The sequence below is a fragment of the Lissotriton vulgaris genome, chromosome 4_1 (genome assembly GCF_964263255.1).
Source record: "Lissotriton vulgaris chromosome 4_1, aLisVul1.2, whole genome shotgun sequence".
Classification (NCBI taxonomy): Eukaryota; Metazoa; Chordata; class Amphibia; order Caudata; family Salamandridae; genus Lissotriton; species Lissotriton vulgaris.
Genome location: NC_141691.1, coordinates 146,259,527 through 146,280,650, shown reverse-complemented (window position 1 = coordinate 146,280,650; position 21,124 = coordinate 146,259,527). Strand labels below are relative to the sequence as shown.

Here is a 21,124-nt window from a genome sequence, read left to right as displayed (position 1 = left end):
TGATCTCGAGGGCCTTCTCCGTACCCTCCTCTGGGAGGGTCGCCCCCGCGTTGCCTTTCACAAACTCACGCTCCCCTGGTACGATGGGGGCATCGCCCTCCCAGACGTGCGCCGTTACTACTGGTCTTCGCAGCTAGCTGCCCTAAACCATGGCTTCTATGGCCCAGTGGTGAGCCCCGGCTATGCCATGGATAGGTGGCTGATGGGCGATGGTAATTACTATCGGGCCCTATACTCCAAGTCTTTTGACCGAAAGTTGACGGGCCCCACCCGCACGGCTGTCCGCACCTGGCGAGCGGTTACTAAGGCACAAGGGTGGCAGGGCAGACTCACAAGGTTCACTCCCCTCTTTGATTCCGACATCCTGGGTAGACTATGGCACACCAAGGGATTTGATAGGTGGGACCTTATCGGCATCAGCAGGGTTGATGACATGCTCTCCAAGGGCTTGATTAAGACCTTCCCCCAGTTACAAGCTGAGTACCAGCTGGGCGCGACGGAGTTTTTTCGCTACGCCCAGCTGCGACATGCGCTGCTTTCGGTCTCTCCGCCGGACGGCGTCATTCCCGAAAGTTCCCCACTGGAAGACAGGATCCTGGATGGGCATATGCCGGACAGCGCAATCTCACTCTCATATAAGAAGTTGATCAATGCACGCACGGACCTCCTCCTTAGTTTGAGAGACCAGTGGGTAGCCGATGGCCTTGAATTGGACGACGAGGATTGGCAGAGCGCGGTCTCCTCTCCTAAGGAGGTTGCCATTTCTTCCCGTCTTCGCCTCGTGCAGTTTAAGGTCTTGCACCGGTAGTATATGACAGGGCCCCGATTGATGCGCATGGGTTTCTCGCCTGACGGTCTCTGTCGCAGGGGCTGTGGGGCTCCTGACACTTTTCTACACATCCTCTGGGACTGCCCGGTGATCGCCTCCTACTGGAGAAGGGTACACCGCGTTATGGAGGAGGTTACTGGCGTGACTGCCCATGCGGAGGCCCGTCGATGCCTCTTGAACATATGGGAGCCTTCCGACCATAACGTTGCACAGACTAGGTGGGTTACCCTTGGGAACATGGTAGCTAAGAGGGACATAGCCCAGAGATGGGGTGCGGCCGAGGCCCCCCTACTGATACAGTGGAAGGCCAACATGGACTGGTGCATGTTTAGGGAGAAGACAGTCTATGTGGCCAGAGGGAGACCTCGAACCTGGACCAAAATTTGGGGAGCATGGAATGAATATAGGGGGGATGTGTGCTTACCGCCTGAGCCAATCAGTCAACATGATAATGCTTCTCCCTAACCTGTGACGCCAACTGAGCTCTAGTGTATTATATTCTCCTGATACCTTCCCCCTCCCGCCTCTTTCCCATTCTGCATTTTATCCTTGATACGTGTTTCCCTGCCTCACTCCCTACCCGTCCCTGACACCCAGCGTCACATTCTACACACTGCCACTTTCGCGCCCGCGGGCGCCTGTTGTTGTATTTATATCATATAAAATTAACCTTCGATGATTATGTCTCAATTGTTTGACACTATCTTTCTCCTTTATTCTTGCTGCCTTGCCTCCGGGATGTCAGGCTGAATAGCTGTGTGTTCTGGTATCAATAAAGGTTTTCAAAAATTTAAAAAAAAAAAAAAAGCATTTAACTATGTGTTGTACGACCAGGAACAGACTTATCGTAAAACGCTCAGTTTTGTAAATTCAGTGGGTGTTGCCAAGAAAAAGTAAAACTTAGAAAAGACCTGACAAACCCTAAATGAGAACCTGAATCATTTAGAAGAGTGGGTGGTCACAGTGCTCACGAAATAGCTGCTGCAGATCTGACCAATGAGTGTTTAATCAACCTAATCAGAACATTGATAGAGATGTCCTAATCTTCTTGCAGACTTTTCTAAAGCTGAAAACATCCCCCAGCTTCCTGTTGGTACAGCATGCAAACTTACTTGTGGAAATATGTATAGTTGGAGTAAGTAAGGAGAAACAGTTTTTGGAAGCCATGAGTTATTACTGCATGCACTGGTTCAGTGAGAGTTGGGTCAATCAACAATCATGTTTGTTAATTCATGGAAAAAGTGTTCATTTCAACGGCTAAACTGTTGGAATTTTGAAGTTCGGCAAACGTGTTCCTTTGACCTGTAAATACCGTGCACAAGAAAGCACATTGATTGGTCGTAAGTAAGCAAATAAACAACAACAAATTAAAAAAGTAGTCCACAATATAAAGACAATTTTATTGCCAGCAAGCTCTTAAAGTCAAAATTATTATTTTGTCTCCTTTATCAGTAGGACCTTTTTTTCTCCATGTCGAAAAAAATCCGGTCATAACATCTCTCATTAAAAATAAAGTTATTTTGAAATAAATAAATATATAAAATAAATATAATATACATTTTTTTATATAAATAGGGTTTTGTCCTTATGCACAGTATCCATGCCTGTATCTTAATAACATTCCCCACAGCAGGAACATCACGCGTCGGGATCAATCCATGAGCCCACACAAAACCAAAAAACTCTTCTTCAGCAGGGTACCATCCATAGTTTTTTTCTTAGCATATATCAGTTCCAAGCTTATCAGCAGCATCTGTGTCAGTCTGTGGTGCTTCGTTCCCTCTTGCATCCATTAGTAGGGGGACTTGTTTTTTTTAATTTCTCTTCTCTTTTTGAGTGTCATTCATACCATGTTATATTCCACATTCTTTCTTTGAGTAGACATCAGGGACAGAAAGTGAAGACCAAAGGTTATATGCAGTGGTCCCACACCTTCTGCCACCCACTACCTCCCCGACAGAAATAGCCCCGATATACATTTAAAACGGCGAGGAGCGGTAGTGTGTAGAAGTCAATGTAAGTGCTTTTCTACGTTGCCTAAGGAGTCTATAGGAATGACTATGAAAAGAGAGCTTCAGCGAGAAGAGGTGGGACCCAGATCCTGTATGTACATGGCACCAAGAGCCATCACCTGGAAACATCACCTATAGTGGAAGAGGTCTCTGTACATGACAGGGATTTTGGCCGTTTCCACAGGCCGCGGTAGGAAGTGGGTAAACTTCTGGTGTCTCTTAGTCCTGTATCCTTCTCGCGGGGAGCCATCTTTATTTAAGGCCACATAGTACTGTCTCTCAGAATCCGGATGCTTGTATAGGGTGGAGGCGTACGTGTTGTACCAGTTCTCTTCAAACTGCTCACGAAAAACGCATTCCCTTGTTAACTTCTTCTGTGAAAAAAAAAGCACTGAATTAAGACATGAATTGCTTGAAGAGTTTAGCAATCTTCTGCATTTCCAGCCTAAGTCAACATCATATTTGTGAAAAGGCAGCACAATAGATGCAGTTCCAAACTGGCTGAGGTTTGTTCTTTCAGCATAAAATGTAACTTCTCAATCAATAGTATAATCAAGCATGTGGTAGGTTTTTGTGGGACCCAGGACAATAAAATTTACCCAATTCCACATATGATGAAGACCCACATAAAATTCAGAATGAATATATATATATATCTCCCTTCAACTTGCCCTTTTACAAATCAAAACAGGCTCCAGTAGGCTCAGGCTCACTTTCAAAGGATTTTATTGTGACTACAATTGATGTGTTTCGACTGCCTACACGGTCTATCTTAAAACTCTATATCAGATCAATTCAGTAAATTTTTATTTGGACAGATATTCAACCGTAAAAGCACATAATAAAACAATTTAGTACATCAAAGTTAAAAATAAAGCTCTAAAAGATAGTCAAATTCGAGACAAAAACATCCTAAAAAAACATGTCAATCAAAAACGAAAATTCACAATATATATCTTTTCCTTGATCTCAAAGCATGGGTGATAAAGTTCAAATAGCAATACAGATCATTGGTGACTCAAGGCACTGGAGGAAAATCAAACCCTCATTATGTGACTTTCCCTCTGACAATGGGGCACAAAAAACGTGATCTATGAAACGCACACAGTGGGCAAAATAACATAAAATTAAGCAAACCCAGATCGAGTAACTGGAGAAAAAACATAAGTAATGGAACATATTAAGTCGCAATCGTGAAAGATAAAATCTATGCTCTGGGGCTTTAGCCCCTTCCGTGCGGGGCGTATTTTGCGCCTGTGCTGACTCCGCCTTGCGCGGGCGGAGTCATGACGGAACGGTTCCGTCATCAGCACAGCTCAACCGATGCTGATGACGGAACCGTTCTGTCATCAGCATGGAAGGGGTTAACCCACAAGAGACAGGGGGGCATATTATCAAGCCTGTGCGCTAAAATTATCGCCGCTTTATCGGCCGAAAACGGCCGATAAAGCGTCGATAATGGGCTTGATAATATGCTCTGTGGAATTCCAATCGAAGCCCATGTTAGATGTCTTCACATCTAACATGTGCTTCGATTGGAATTCCACAGAGCATATTATCAAGCCCATTATCGCCTCTTTATCGGCCGTTTTCGGCCGATAAAGCGGCGATAATTTTAGCGCACAGGCTTGATAATATGCCCCAGGGTTCCATACCGTTTCATGGGGCAAGCAAAGTGTAATGCTGGATTGTTACCATATTATTTGCTCTCTCAAGCCTTAAATTTTCTCTAAATTGCAAGAACTGTAGCTTACTCTGAGCCTTGGAAAGGGAATTAATATCACCTTCTTTTGCCCATAAATGAATCACCGCAAGCTCTAGAAGCGACTTTTTAACATAATCTAACCATGGAAGTGACTGCGCATTGCTTTTCTTCAACAATGTCACATGTAAACTTCAGCTCCAGAGAAGACCGTGGGCCTCATTTATGAGGCTGTGCGTCACTTTTACACCGCCAGTGCGTACCAGTGGCGTACAAAATGCGCCTAGTAGCGTGATATTTACAAAGCGACACATCTAGGTAGATGCATCACTTTGTAAACCCCTGCGCCACATTATACCTGCGCCAGGTTTAATGTATGCAAGGGGGGCGTTTTGGTGCAAGAAAAGGTCATGGTCTATAAGATTTCACTGCGCCACTTCTAGGACATAAATTCATCAATTTCTTGTGCCTGCCTCACAGCAGGCGGGAGACTGACGCAGGCCTTTTCACATGGGGCTTGCCCCATGTGAAAGGACACATTGCTGGAGTTGCGTCTCTTTTGTGACACACTCCAGCAATGCGTCACTTTTGCGCCATACAGATACGCCAGAAATACTGACGTATCTGTAACTCCTTGCGCAATGATGCGTCATACTGTAAATATGATGCATCATTGGTGTCGCAAGGAGGGCGCAATGAAAAGTGACGCATCGCTGTTTTGACGCAGCGATGCGTCACTTATCATAAATGAGGCCCCATATTTTTACCCATAACAATATGGTTCCAGACCCACCAAGTCTTTAAGGAATCCTAGTCCTGCTTCATTATGGGTAATAAGTCTCGATGTGGATCTTGGGAGTCCTAAAAGTCTAGCCACGCATATATTCCCCACCATCTGGAAGGGCTTCCCGGAAATAAACCCCAAACTTCCGCTCCATATATGGCCACAGTCTGCCACTCACTATTGTAGCCACACACTTACTCAAATCCTCTGTTTTTGAGGGAAAAAACCAAGTGAAACTTCCTGGTTGATCCGGGTATATCACTATAACCCTTTTATTATTTAATTTTTACCTTTTTTTGTTTGATGTATGAAAAAGACACCTTATTGTATTATATTTTGCTCAATAAACGCTTATTTACAACTCACAGTTATTTACAACACAAAAACATACACATAGCTAATTGTATATACAAAATTATTTGCTTTGATATATACACATTAACAACAAAACTACTGGGTGTGGGCTCCCAACAGCACTGCTTGCCACAAGCAATTTGAACAACAACTGAGATTGCATGTGCTGCCAATCCTTTCACTCACTTTTTTAAGTTAGAACACCTGACCTTTAAACAAATGTTCCTGAGACAAAAGATGTCTTTTTACTTCTATTTTATTTTGAAAAAAGGAGATATTTTGTTATTAGAATATCAACAGAATTTTTTAAGAATTTTCACGAATTTTTTTTTGACCTTATGTACAATTGACAACTCATCATTATATAAACACAACAAAACTTTTTCGGTAGAAATCTTTTTTTGGACTTTATAGACAACATGTAATACAAAACACTCAGTCACACTACTCACAAACCACACTATTTACATATCTACAAACAATACAAAAAGAAAACATATAAATTGTATCTACAATGTAATCACTTGATTTACAATGAAGCCTAGAACCTAATTGTATATTTACAAAGCTATTCAAAAGTAAATATCATCCATTTCCTGGTTTGTTAAAGGCTTGAGAAGTCTACGCGTTTCGAACTCATATGAGTGAATGAGTTCTCATCAGGACCAAGGTCTCTCAGTCACTTAGAAACCAGAAACAACAACAGTGAATAATCTGGACACCCAGCCATATAATTCAGGGGTGGCCAGGCTTTTAGGCGACTCTGGGCGCTTGAGCTCCGGCTCGTGTCTTGAGGCTGTTTGTTCAAGAAGCCGGTTTAGTGTTAGGTCACAAAAATGGTCCGTGGCACTTGGAATTAATTTCTAAAAGAACGGAAGAGAAAGCTGCAGTCAGCGTGTGCGCCCGATCTATGGGTTTCTGACAGGAGTTGTGTCAGAGCGGGGCTCAAGCGCCCAGAGTCGCCTAAAAGCCTGGCCACCCCTGAATTATATGGCTGGGTGTCCAGATTATTCACTGTTGTTGTTTCTGGTTTCTAAGTGACTGAGAGACCTTGGTCCTGATGAGAACTCATTCACTCATATGAGTTCGAAACGCGTAGACTTCTCAAGCCTTTAACAAACCAGGAAATGGATGATATTTACTTTTGAATAGCTTTGTAAATATACAATTAGGTTCTAGGCTTCATTGTAAATCAAGTGATTACATTGTAGATACAATTTATATGTTTTCTTTTTGTATTGTTTGTAGATATGTAAATAGTGTGGTTTGTGAGTAGTGTGACTGAGTGTTTTGTATTACATGTTGTCTATAAAGTCCAAAAAAAGATTTCTACAGAAAAAGTTTTGTTGTGTTTATATAATGATGAGTTGTCAATTGTACATAAGGTCAAAAAAAATTTCGTGAAAATTCTTTAAAAATTCTGTTGATATTCTAATAACAAAATATCTCCTTTTTTCAAAATAAAATAGAAGTAAAAAGACATCTTTTGTCTCAGGAACATTTGTTTAAAGGTCAGGTGTTCTAACTTAAAAAAGTGAGTGAAAGGATTGGCAGCACATGCAATCTCAGTTGTTGTTCAAATTGATATATACACAATCAAATATCCATAATTACGTGAAGACAAGAGTCATTCATAATTATGTAAAGACAAGAGTCAAAAATACGAACTCGTGATTTAGAATAGACAATTGATTACAATCATAAGTCAGTGAACTACAACTTGATGTAGTTAGCTCAAAAAAGAAGAAATAGACTCTAATTTAATTCATTCAGTCTATTCAACAAATAAATGTCTAATCTTTTTTACCCCAACGCGTTTCGAATCCGGTGTGTCAACTCAACGGATTCTCATCAGGGCTCTGCCTTTATACGATGTATCTGTTTTACCAGCCATCGCCGGTTCGTGGGTAGAATGTTGGTCCTGACTGAGTTTCTTTCTTTTCAGTATCTTGCTGGATCGTTTATGTGATCCTTCGGTTTCGTTAATTGACGAAAACGAAGGATCACATAAACTAAGTCTATTAATGGTCCAGCTAGCCCCACGTCCCAGGACCTGACTCCCCCATTCTCTTACTTACTATTGTAGAGCATCACCTGTCAAAAATGTTTACTATAATATTTTTAAAACAGCAAAGAAGGGGATTGAGGCTTTAGAGGCCGCACCAAGGGTCAAGTTCCTAATATTAGTCAAAGTAAGGGTGCAAATGGTCTGGGATACAACCCCCTAGATCCCAACATAGAACAAATAAAAATTTGTTCTGTACATCTAATTCCACAAATTGACCTCGCACACCAAAAAGGCTATATGATAAACACAATGTTAATGCTCTATCAACATTCGTATTGTAACAGAGAAAAAATCCAACTGTTCTCCCAAGAAATTTTTCAAGTCGATTTTCTTCGTTTTATTCTTTCATGGACCGGGAGACCAGACGACCACACACGCACGCGACGAAGACGCCGAATTTATGGCATATACTTTACTCTTCCCCTAACTCTACTGGATCCCAAAATGAATGGATGATTATTAAATCTGCCAACCATATAACTATAAAACTCATTGCTTGTACACCTGCCAGGACGGATGGGACGCTTAGCATAAGAATAGACTGCGCAAAGCCCTGAAGAAGTCCGGTTTCGGACGAAACGTGTTGGCTATTTTTATCTGCGAGTTTTTGAACAAATAAAGAAAGAATAAAACGAAGAAAATCAACTTGAAAAATTTCTGGGGAGAACAGTTGGATTTTTTCTCTGTTACAATACGAATGTTGATAGAGCATTAACATTGTGTTTATCATATAGCCTTTTTGGTGTGCGAGGTCAATTTGTGGAATTATAATATTTTTAAAAGATGTGCTACAAAAAAATAAAATCGGAAAATGTTGTGCCTTATAGGTATAAGGTAAATGTAATGGGAGCTGGGGCCAGGGGGCATACACCTGCTAAAGTAAAGAGTGACACTTACAGTGAGGTGGGGAAGAGGGCAGTTGGCTAGTAAGGGTTTTTAGGATTTGGGGAAGGGAGGCATTAAGGGGTATTAATGGCTGGTAGGTTTCAGAGTTTCGTAGCATCATGGAGTACTAAAGGTTTTTAGCAGTCAGGGAAGGGTGTGTAGAAGGGTAGTTACAGAGGTTTTAGGGTGCAGAGAAGAGTAGCAATGAGGGGTAGGAAGTAGTTGAGAGGGTTCAGGGAATGTTAGCATTAAGGTGTAGTTAGGGGCTTTTAGGGTTCAGGGTAGGGGCTAGTAACGGTTTTCTAGTGTAAAGGGAAGGGTACCATTAAGGGGTAGGTCAGGATTTTAAAGGGGGAATATTAAGGCACAGATAGATAAATTAAAGAATGCATGTAATAAAAAAGACTTTTTGAAAAGTCAAGATATTTGGAATTGTTATAGGTTATAATGAAAGATACAGCATTATTATCTTGACAGTTTCAACTTGACTTTAGGGTAGTTGACATTTTAAAAGCTAACTTTGTTACTTAAAACTTCAATTTTATGCAGATTGAAGGTTGATTTGTCACTTTGATGCAGGATACTGTTGTGGTTGGTGTGTTGCAACAATGAAAACAACTTCATTGATTGAGACCCTCTCCAAGCAACTTGTCTTAGGCAGCAAGCAGGGAAGGAGGCAGCACATTCATGAGGAGTGGGATTGCACAGCGACAGTGCCATGGAGGGACGAAGCGGGAAAGCGGCCAACCGACCATACACGCAACCACAGTATCACCTTTGACAGCCAACTGACCATGAAATGACAACCCAATGCAGTTTTCTCCTCCTGCTTCCACACACTTGCTCTGTTGGATCATCAGATGAATCCCAACCAACAGTAGAAAGACTGCCACTCATCCCCTTGTCACCAGCCGCCTCGACTACGCCAACACCCTCTATTCCGGCATCTTCACCCAGTTCAGATTCAGAAGACTCCAGACCTTAAAGAGCATCACAGTCAGACTCATCCTGGACCTCCCGAAATGATTGTACATTGCCCCCCCACCTCAGAGACCTCCAGTGGCTCCCCATCCAGAAGAGATGCCAGTTCAAGGCCCTCACATACGGCTACAAAGCCCTCCAAAACCTAGGATCTGCCTACATCAGCCATCGACTGAACTTCCACCAACATTCTAGACATCTGCGCTCCTCTTCACTCGCCTTCGTGCCCCCTCATCCATCACAGCTGCAGGGATGGCTGTTTCTTTCCCTACATCACTGCCAAGACCTGGAATGACCTACCCCTCCAGCTCTTTTCAGCCTCCTTGCTGAAAGACTTCAGAGAGAGACTGAAGACCTGGCTCTTCAACTGCGACACAGCGCCAAGATACACCTAGGAGTGACAGTCACTGCGCTATACAAATGCAGTTTGATTAATTGATCGATTGAGTGTCCCACATAGGGGTAGAAAGTGCTATATAAATACTGCAATATAATAAAATACCACACTTGCTGATGGTTGTATAAGTGGTTATCTGAGATGCATTATAACTCAACCCATGCTGCATCGACTAGAAGTAATTAAGGGCCAGATGTAGATCGCCAATTACCGGTCGGTAACGGCCAAATTCGGCCGTTACCGACCGGTAATTGGATTTTGAGATGTAGGGCCCTTAATTTTACAGATTCGGTAAATTTACCGAATCTGTAAATTTACCGATTCTGTAAAATACCGAATCGGTATTTTTACCGATTCGGTAATTCCCAGATGTAGGTGGGACTCTTCTGAGTCCCAAAGGCCCTACAAATTCGGTATTTTACCACCCAATCCAATTGGGTGTTAAAATACTGAATTCAGGTGTGCATGCACATGTGTGCATGCACACCTAGCCATGTGACAGACAGACATGCCCTTAGGGCATGTCTGTGTGCCACATGGCGCACATGCCTAGTTTTGGGGTGCTAGAGGGTGTCAAAGTGACACCCCCTGCACCCTGGTGAAATTCGGTATTTACCGATTCGGTAATGCCCATTCATTCCTATGGGCTTCAAAGCCCATAGGAATGAATGGGCATTACCGATTCGGTATTTACCGAATCGGTAAATACCGAATTCTTCCGATTCGGTATTCCAGCACATCTGGAATACCTACATACCCACCCCTTAGATTTACCGATTTTTTAATTAACCGAATCGGTAAAATTCGGTAATTAAAAATCGGTAAATCTATTCTACCTACATCTAGCCCTAAACAACAACCAGTATAAGTCATTGATTTCTGGGCAAAAAGAGATGATTGGACCTATGTACAACATTTTAATTAGGGTAACTATACCCTCGTGGTAGCAGTTGTTTACATTGACAGCAACAAGAGACTAGCCTAGAGAAATCTACAGCTTTGTGCTCCGACAGCAGTGAAGCAGGCGGCCATGTTGGAGAGGTAGAGGGACTGCTGTCTGCTGGTTCCAGCTGCTGCTAAAGAGCCAGTTCAGGTCTTGCAGCCTCAGTCTGTGCCAGTGAAGAGGCAAAGGACCCTTCTCATGCTTAGAAAATAAATATCTATCAGACCTGATTTATGGCTTCAACAAAAGGGTACCGAGCGCAGCTATTAAGAGCCTAAAGTAAGGCTGACACCTGCCCTGGCAAGGCTTTCAACAGCAGATCAAAAGAGCGCCGCCTTTCATCCCAAGGAGGTATGGCATCGCCTGCAACTTGGAGCAGACTTGCCTCTCTCTAAATTACAAGCCAGGCGAGGGCTGTAATTATATGGCGTGTCACTCAAACAATGTGGCCTGGAGAAATGTATTGGCCGTGAACTCGCTGCCACTGGTTGAGAAACACTGTTCTCACCCCAGGAATACTCAGCACTCACATGCACGGCCTGTGAATGGTTGTATCAAAATGGATATTGCTAACAACGTTGCTGTGGGACAGACTCTCAAAACATTCTGCACACGTATGTGACCAAGCTGATAACACAACACAATTGAATATATCAGAGGCAAAGGGCTTTTCGGGAGTTGGAGGCCAAATTCATGGCGCTTTTGATTGAACACTGGATTTATGTGACCCCGGGAAGGGTCCACTAATCATAAACAATTGACCAATAAATGAATATCGCCTTGCAGCAGCTTCTTGGCACTAGACTTAGATCAATAATACTAACACAGGCCCATGTCTGTAGTGCCTTCATAAAATTCATGCATTCATTCCCTTTTTTGCCAAAGGCACCCCCCAGACACTCTAGGGGGCATATTATCAAGGAGGACGATAAGAGATTATCGCCCTATTAGCAAGCTGTCGCTAACAGCAGTTAGCAACAGCTTGTAGGCAATAGCAAGCGGTTTGGGGCCCGCTTTGCATGTCAGCGATATTTATAGCTAATGACATGCAAAGTGGGCGTACACAACCTGTTAGCGACTGAAAGCAGTTGCTAACATCGCTATCGCCTATTATCAACGCAGGCGTAGCGATGGAAATATTCACGCTAAGCGCGAATATCCCCAAAACCTAATGCCTGCTCAGACCAGTTCTTAGCCTGTATATCCAATGGGAGGTGGATATTCAGGCTAAGTCCCTGTTAGCGATAATGCATGAATATCGTTGGATTTACAGCGATATTCACGCATTTCGCCCCCATCACCGGAAATTTTATTGCTTCAGAGATAAACGTTGCTAATAGCACGTTATCTCTACGATAATATCTGGCAATGCTCGGCGATAAAAAAAATGTCGATAAGCCTATTTAGCAATAAATATCGCTAATTGTTGATAATATGCCCCTAGATTCCAGAAAAAGAAGCAACAGGATATCAGGGCATTTAGCCACGATCAGAGGGTGCGCCAAAGGCCGCGCTATGCTCTGTGAATAAGAGTTACAAATTGTACTGAAAGAACGATCTGCTTAGACTCTGGCTTGATGTCTCCGTGAATGAATTGTTCATTTACGCAAACGGAGCTCTTAGACACATTATAAAGTGCATGCTTCTCAGCACTGCCCTTTTATGAACTCATCTTGATTTGTGGAAACGTAAATCTGATACCAGGGCCTTGTAGATTATACATCCGAAGCAAGAGATTTTCGGATGACAGCATTACAGACAGGCATGACTACTAGGACATGAAAAGTAAGCAACAAAGAACAAAGACAGCACGGGAGAGGAAGCAATAGAGACAAGCAAACAAAGACAGGAATCAAAGTACAGGATAGCAGGCGACTCAGAGAGCCAGGGGCAGAAAAACAGTGAGGAACGAACAGGCAGACAGCCAGAAAGCTAGAATAAGTGACATTGACAACCTGAGAAATGGAGAACGGAAAAGAAAGTTACCCAGAGTGGCGGCTAGCCAGAGACAGGTAACCAGAAAAATGGATACCTGGAGAGAACAATAGCGGCAGCTAGTTAGAGAGACTGATAACCAGAGAGAAAGGGGAAATGAGAAACAGATAACTAGAGAACATGATGACCAGAGAGGCAGCTTGTTAGAGAGACTGATAATTAAAGATGTAATTAGCCAGAGAGGCTGATTACAACAGAGGAGGGTGACCGGACAAACACAACTGGAGAGAGGGATGGCCAGGGAGACAGTTAGTTAAAGAGGCCGATAACCAGAGAGGAATGTGACCTGTGAAACAGACAACTAGAGAGCGGGATAACCAGCGAGGCAGCTTGTTAGAGAGATTGATGCCCAGACAAGCAGCTAGCCAGAGAGGCTAATATCAAGAGAGGTTGGCAACAAGAGAGGAGGCTGACAATAGAAACAGATAACTGGAGAGAATGACAATAAGAGGCAGATAGCCAGAGACACAGCTAGCAAGAGAGACAGCTAGCAAGAGAGACAGCTAGCCATAGAGGTAGATAGCCAGAGACACAGCTAGCAAGAGAGACAGCCAGTCAGAGAGGCAGCTAGCCAGAGACACAGCTAGCAAGAGAGACAGCTAGCCAGAGAGGCAGCTAGCCAGAGAGACAGCTAGCCAGAGACACAGCTAGCAAGAGAGACAGCTAGTCAGAGAGGCAGCTAGCCAGAGATACAGCTAGCCAGAGACATAGCTAACACGAGAGACAGCTAGCCAGAAAGGCAGCTAGCTAGAGAGACAGCTAGACAGAGAGGCAGCTAGCCAGTGAGACAGCTAGCCAGTGAGACAGCTAGCCAGAGAGACAGCTAGCCAGTGAGGCAGCTAGCCAGAGACACAGCTAGCAAGACAGACAGCTAGCCAGAAAGGCAGCTAGCCAGAGAGACAGCTAGCCAGAGAGGCAGCTAGCCTGAGAGACAGCTAGCCAGAGAGGCAGATAGCCAGAGAGGTAGTTAGCCAGAGACACAGCTAGCAAGAGAGACAGCTAGCCTGAGAGGCGGCTAGCCAGAGAGGCAGCTAGCCAGAGAGACAGTTAGCCAGAGACACAGCTAGCAAGAGAGACAGCTAGCCTGAGAGGCAGCTAGCCAGAGAGACAGCTATCCAGAGAGGCAGTTAGCCAGAGTGGCAGTTAACCAGAGAGGCAGTTAACAAGAGAGGTTGATAGCAAGGGAGGGCAATAACAAAAGAAATCAGAATCTCGAGAGTGGGTTAACCACAGAGGCAGATGAGCAGAGAAACATTACTGGAGACAGGGATAGCCAGAGAGGCAGTCGGCCAGAGAGGCTGCTAGCCATAGAGGATCATAACCAGAGGGGCTGGCAACAAGAGAGGAGGCTGACTATAGAAATAGATAACTGGAGAGAGGGATGATAGGAGAGACAGTTAGTCAAAGAAGAAGCTAGCCAGAGAGGTTCATAACTAGATATCCTGTTAACAGGAGAGGGGAAGAAACAGACAGCTTGAGAGAGGGCTAACCAGAGAGCCTGATAACCAGAAAGAGAGAGCAAGTTTGTTGGCCGCATTACCAGACGTGCAGAAAGCCAGAGACGTGCATTATCGAACAGTTAGATGAGCAGAAAAGCAGACGTAACTAAACGGTAGTACACCATAATATTGAATCCAGAATATCATGCTACCAGAATATCGAGACATTAACCCCTTCGCCACAGGGCTAATTCCCCCGCGGCGCTGAGGTGGGGGTGGGTGCACATAACTCCACTGTGCTTGTGACAAGCTCAGCTCGTCATGCTGCACAATGGCGCTGTGCTCATGACGGGATGAGATCGTCATTACCACACGCGTTTGCGTGGAACGCTCAGCCCAGCAGGGGAATTATGTCCGCGTGTGAGCGCCACGCGGGTCATGACGAGCTGAGCTCGTCATGAGCACGGGAGAGGTTAAGTACATATAAGCAAGTATAGGCTTACTCTACTTCTCTCTACATCCATGGGCCAGAGATACTAAACACTGGTCACAAAGTAATGGTTGCAATTTCTGACCATTGATTTTGGGATCAGTGTGGTATTTTGCAAACTGACCAATGTACTACTAGGAGGTGAGTTGCCCTTTGACCTAATTCATGAATATTAATGAGGTAAGTCGCAAATTATGACCTACTATCGTTTGCTGTAATCACAGAATTGGCGGCCTACTGGGGTCAGCAGATTCCCATGTCTGTGATTGATTTTAAACAAAGCAAACTTTTTTTAAATTAAACGCAGAGTGAGAAAGTGAAAGAACTAGAGAAGGCCAATTCTAAAGAGACAGATAATCAGAAACACTGATCACCAGAGATGCTGATCACCAGAAGGGCAGAGAAGTGGAGAGATACATAATCGGAGAGACAGAGAGCCCTTAAATTGAATATCATATGATACATCTGGTATCATTTTTCAATGTCTCTGCAACTCCAAGAAAGTTCCAAAAGTATGGCTGTCAGAAATTGGCTAAACATGTACCTTCACATGATCATGAACTCTACCCTTCACTTGGTGACATGACATGTTCCTGAAGCTGTGCAACTGTGACAGACATAACATCAACTATTGATCCATCACCACATAGTAACAAATGGTTGAAACATAAAAAGCACAGACTTACCGACCCATACAGCTCGCCCCGCTCATTCATCCCGAGGTAGAGTCCTGAATCTACCCCACGGATACTGACAAGCCCCACCGCCAGGCTAATGAACTCCAAAATTCCTAAAGAAAGAGAAAACATCCAAACTATGAAAAGGAAAAAAGACAAGTTGAGATGAAATTGGCAGCAACAAGTTAAAACACTTACAGTCATGTAATTTCTAGTCTACTTATGCAGCGTGTTATTGTATTATAAGGAGTAGAGTTTTGCAATGCTTAGCATTTTAATGCATTTAATACACCAAATTTTCAAGTCAATGATTTTATAATGTGGGTACTTCTGTATCCCATTTTGTATGTAAAATCTTCAAGTATCTCCCACTGGACACCAGCCATACCAATAGAGGCCCTAATCGGAAGCAGATTGTACTATAGCAACGCACTCTAGCAATCCCTACTCATCTTCACAGACGACAAACCATCCAAAACACTGCCGCCAGACTCGTCCCCGACCTTCGGTGACGAGCTCACACCACTCATCAGAAAAACTCCACTGGCTCCCCATCCAAAAGCACTGCCAGTGACAGCATCACTCTCACTCACACACACCCCGCATCCATAGAAGCAGAATGGGCGGTTGATCATTCTCCCACCAATCTGCCAAAAGTATTTATTATTTATTTAGAAGTTTTCTATAGCGCTAACAAGACCCGAAGGTAGCAGAGCGCTTTACAATAGAGGGAATGACAAGAGAACAACATGACACAAACCCAATAAAAGCGATCAGCGAGCGACAATTTGGAATGCGAAAAAGTTCGGACAGCAGGACTTCTTGGTAACAGGATTCAATGTTACCGCATGGATTCAGGGGCCGCTTGTGGAACGGCCTCCCCCAACACCTCGGGACCTTATCCTCACTTCTTAAATTCTACAAGAAGCTGAAGACCTGGCTTTTCAATTCGTTCTGCTCGCGGGACCATTGAGACTCACTGTACTAGGACCCAGGCTCACCACACGCCTACTCTCAACTACTCAGCACCTGGACACCCTCACGGGTGAGAAGTAGCATTCTACAATTCCACCTTACTTTAAATTTTCTGTAAACTCTCCCATGATCCCATTTATAAAATAGAAGCAGGCAGGCCACAGCCATCACCCTTCCTCCCCCACAATCTCAAATTTCTCTTTTCCCCTAACCTATCTGGTTTTGATGTATTGGAAAATCTGGAGAATTTAATGTTTACAGTATTTTGTTGAAACCCGCACTTTCTATGGGGCATATTATCAAGAACGGCGTTAAAATTATCGCTGCATTAGCGGCAGGAAACTGCCGCTAAAGTGGCGATAATCAGCTTGATAATATGCCCTTGTGAATTCCCATAGAAGCCCAGGTTCACACCAGCACATAGGCTTCTATGGGAATTCTCAAGGGCATATTAACAAGCTCATTATCGCCGCTTTAGCGGCAGTTTCCTGCCGCTAAAGCGGCGATAATTTTAACGCCGTTCTTGATAATATGCCCCTTTGTGTTTTTTAATGTGGTATTTAAAGGTATTGTTTATTTTCTTTTAATAGAACATGCTACTATGAATTAGAAATAAATAAATAAATATTCACAGGCCAACAATTCCCTTCTCTCCTTGCACAAAACCGTGCTCTGGTTTTCAGTGGAAAAGCACAAACCTATAAAAAACACTTACACATATATTTTTATGCTGGTGTTCTGCAGTATGACATTCTAAATGGCAGGCCATCTAGTGGTTTCATAGTGGTCACGTGTTTACTTCTGCCCTATTAGATCTTAAGACTCTTCCAATAATCCTAAAAGTCTGATCAATAAGAATAAATGCAAACATTTTCCTAATCACACAACCAAAGACAACATATCCACTCCAAACGTGGCTCTTCCAGTTCTATATAAAAGGGCCCCAAATGAAGAAAGTGCCAAGGTGCCATAATAATGTTTGAAAGTGCTATAGAAATGTCAATAACTTAACATATAAGAATTAATAGCAAGCCAGGCGCAGAAAGCGCACAGCAGACACAAAGGGCAGAGTTCTGCTCGCCTTACACTGGCTGCAGGCAGAGTTACCTTTTCCACCCCGGATTGCTTTCTTGAAACTGGTATCTAACCTCTTTTCGAAAACTTTATTTTTCTAGTTTTATTTGTCCCTTTTCTACGTTTCTCGCGTTCTACCGTGTTGGAAGCTGCTGTAACATGAGCATGTTATGGGGTTTCCTTTGCCTGTGCACAAGCTCAAGAGATTTATATCCCCGATTGGGGCAGGGTTTATTCAGCTGTTGCAATGCTAAAGAATTCCTTGGAATTCCATTGTTAGTCTGGCTGTTGACAAAATGGAGGGAGCAGCCTCAGGGAGACAGACTGGGACAGATTGGGACACACTGGGACTGACTGGGGGCTCCTGGGCTGGGGACCGGGCTTTAAATGGGCCGGTGCTGTCCCGTACTGACTACTAGCACTGTTTTCTTTTGAGACTGAGAGTACCAGCACTTCTTAAGAGAGACATAATACTTTTAATTGGAGAGTACCGGCACTTCTCAGAACAAGCAGGTACTGTGGTACAGATACCTGCACTTCTATTTTTCCATTTCAAGCCCTGCTCATTGGCTGTTTGGAGGTAGGGCCAATTCAAAGAAGTAATTTAAGAAGTTGTGTTCTCGACCCTAAATTATGGGGAAGTCAAGCTCTGCCTATGTTGTGTTGAGTGATTTACTTATGTCTGAGGTGATAGGCTATGAATCACTTTGGGTCTCAAAACGTGATATTAAAGAGTTCAGTGATTTTTTAAGTCGGTATGATAATTACAGTTTATGGCTCACTGTCTGTGGGCCTCCAGAGAGTGGTATTCATTCACCCACCTATCCTTACATCTGACAGGAAGCAAACATAGCGCCTCGCAACAGCTCAAGCACATGGATAGCCAGTTGTTGTGTGGGCCATGACCCTCAAAGGGAGTAGGAGAGAAGGTTGGGCAAAAGTTAAAGAAGGCTTTTAATGTGTTTCTGAGACCAGGGCTGGTGTCCTGCCCCTCACAACCCCCTCCCTTCTTTCCAGAGAGTACCCATCGGTTCCATGAGATTCAAGCTGTACCAATAATTATTTGGGATTAATCTCAGGATAATTCATTCTGGGTCCCTATTTGTTTTATTATTTTTGCATTAACATCAGACGATTTTTTTTAAACAATGTTCATTCCCACTACGTCCAACTTTCAAGGGGATGACCCGCTTTTTTAACTTTTTATTTACAAGGGGAGATCCCCATAACTTCCTTTGAAATTGCCATTACATGTTCTGTCTTTTCTCCATAAAACGTACACTTTTCCTTATTACAATGTTCCTACCCTCGCTCAATCTTTTGTACCGATTTTACTTTTTTTCCGAAGTGTTTCTCCTAATTTTGTTCCCGTGAAGTTTTTGTCTCGATTTACTCTTCGTCGCCATGTGCTATGTAATGAAATGTGAGCTCGTGCATCTGATGCTTAACTGAACTCTGGATTCTGATGGGGAGATTGAGCTGCAAAAGTAGCAGAGCTCACGAGTCGTGTGCCCCGAAGGTCTGTTCCGCTCCATTGACAAGGAGGTGTTGAATCCGAGTAAATAGTGTGTTGCTCCAGCAGTGTGCTTTGTGTTGCGCGTAAAACTCCTTAGTTACCAGAGGCTGTCGCCCCTAGCAACCGGAGAGAGACAGCATAGCACGGCGTGAAAATAACGCCTGTATCTGCGCACCAAACAGCGCTGGAATAAGCAGCGCACAAAGGGTGCAGGCCACCTGACCTTGAGTATGAACTCTGCTGCACAGATGAATCTGGAGCTTTGCACCTTCCCACTAGCCTCAGAGGGACTTGTGGTCATGCATGAACACATGGGCAGTGGCATGCTACACCCATTTATCCCATTACCTGTAAGTTGCATTTGAACACATGGGCAGTGGTATGCTACACCCATTTATCCCATTACCTGTAAGTTGCATTTGAACACATGGGCAGTGGTATGCTACACCCATTTATCCCATTTGAACACATGGGCAGTGGTATGCTACACCCATTTATCCCATTACCTGTAAGTTGCATTTGAACACATGGGCAGTGGTATGCTACACCCATTTATCCCATTACCTGTAAGTTGCATTTGAACACATGGGCAGTGGTATGCTACACCCATTTATCCCATTACCTGTAGGTTGTATTTACAGGATGTATGTCGAAATATCGACAGCAAAAATATTGTGGTGCCAGAATACATTTTGAGACAAAAATATGGAGAAGGTTATGCTATACGTTAGCACAGATTTACTATGAACTCCACATCTACATACCTATATATATATATGAAAGCTCCGAGTTACCCACAGGTTCGGGAAGCACTCCAGCCACGGTGTACATCCATACACCCACAACCACGTCTCAGACTGCCGACGCGTTTCGAAATTCAATTCTTCTTCACAGGCAACATTCCACACAGTACACGGTGTTGCGTTGAGACCACTCTTTATTCCGTGCAAAAACATTAGCTGCCTTCTGATAGGCTGTCTTTAAATGCCTCCTGATAGGCTTAGGTGTTCTGGGATATGTAGTCCACCAAGTACAGTTGCATGTGGAAATGTCTTTAAAAGACCCTCTGATGGGCCCCGAGGCGTGCGTGGTACTTCATAGGGGCCGTGGCTCCAAGAGACCAGGGTAAGTTTTCCTGCTCGATGGCCCGCTGCTGTCCTGCCTTCATGCGGTGGTGCTTCCCCTTACGGCTGGGTTGCCGCGTGTACATGAAAGCTCCGAGTTACCCACAGGTTCGGGAAGCACTCCAGCCACGGTGTACATCCATACACCCACAACCACGTCTCAGACTGCCGACGCGTTTCGAAATTCAATTCTTCTTCACAGGCAACATTCCACACAGTACACGGTGTTGCGTTGAGACCACTCTTTATTCCGTGCAAAAACATTAGCTGCCTTCTGATAGGCTGTCTTTAAATGCCTCCTGATAGGCTTAGGTGTTCTGGGATATGTAGTCCACCAAGTACAGTTGCATGTGGAAATGTCTTTAAAAGACCCTCTGATGGGCCCCGAGGCGTGCGTGGTACTTCATAGGTGCCGTGGCTCCAAGAGACCAGGGTAAGTTTTCCTGCTCGATGGCCCGCTGCTGTCCTGCCTTCATGCGGTGGTGCTTCCCCTTACGGCTGGGTTGCCGCGTGTACATGAAAGCTCTGAGTTACCCACAGGTTCGGGAAGCACTCCAGCCACGGTGTACATCCATACACCCACAACCACGTCTCAGACTGCCGACGCGTTTCGAAATTCAATTCTTCTTCACAGGCAACATTCCACACAGTACAAGGTGTTGCGTTGAGACCACTCTTTATTCCGTGCAAAAACATTAGCTGCTTTCTGATAGGCTGTCTTTAAATGCCTCCTGATAGGCTTAGGTGTTCTGGGATATGTAGTCCACCAAGTATAGTTGCATGTGGAAATGTCTTTAAAAGACGCTCTGATGGGCCCCGAGGCGTGCGTGGTACTTCATAGGTGCCGTGGCTCCAAGAGACCAGGGTAAGTTTTCCTGC

General features: G+C 44.0%; 1 protein-coding gene across 2 annotated transcripts in view; it reads right to left on the bottom strand.

The window, feature by feature from the left end:
- Positions 1 to 1,924: 1,924 nt before the first annotated feature.
- FGF16 (fibroblast growth factor 16) overlaps positions 1,925 to 21,124 on the bottom strand; it is a 53,091-nt gene continuing 33,891 nt past the window's right edge. Inside the window, exons 2-3 of one of the 2 annotated variants that reach the window (XM_086966732.1) lie at positions 15,566 to 15,669; positions 1,925 to 3,215 (exon numbers count right to left, since the gene is read on the bottom strand). In XM_086966732.1, coding sequence (XP_086822858.1) covers positions 2,970 to 3,215; positions 15,566 to 15,669 — 350 coding nt within the window. In that variant the 3' untranslated portion in view covers positions 1,925 to 2,969. The remainder of the gene's footprint in view (positions 3,216 to 15,565; positions 15,670 to 21,124) is intronic. The other variant, XM_086966733.1, reaches the window with a different exon arrangement.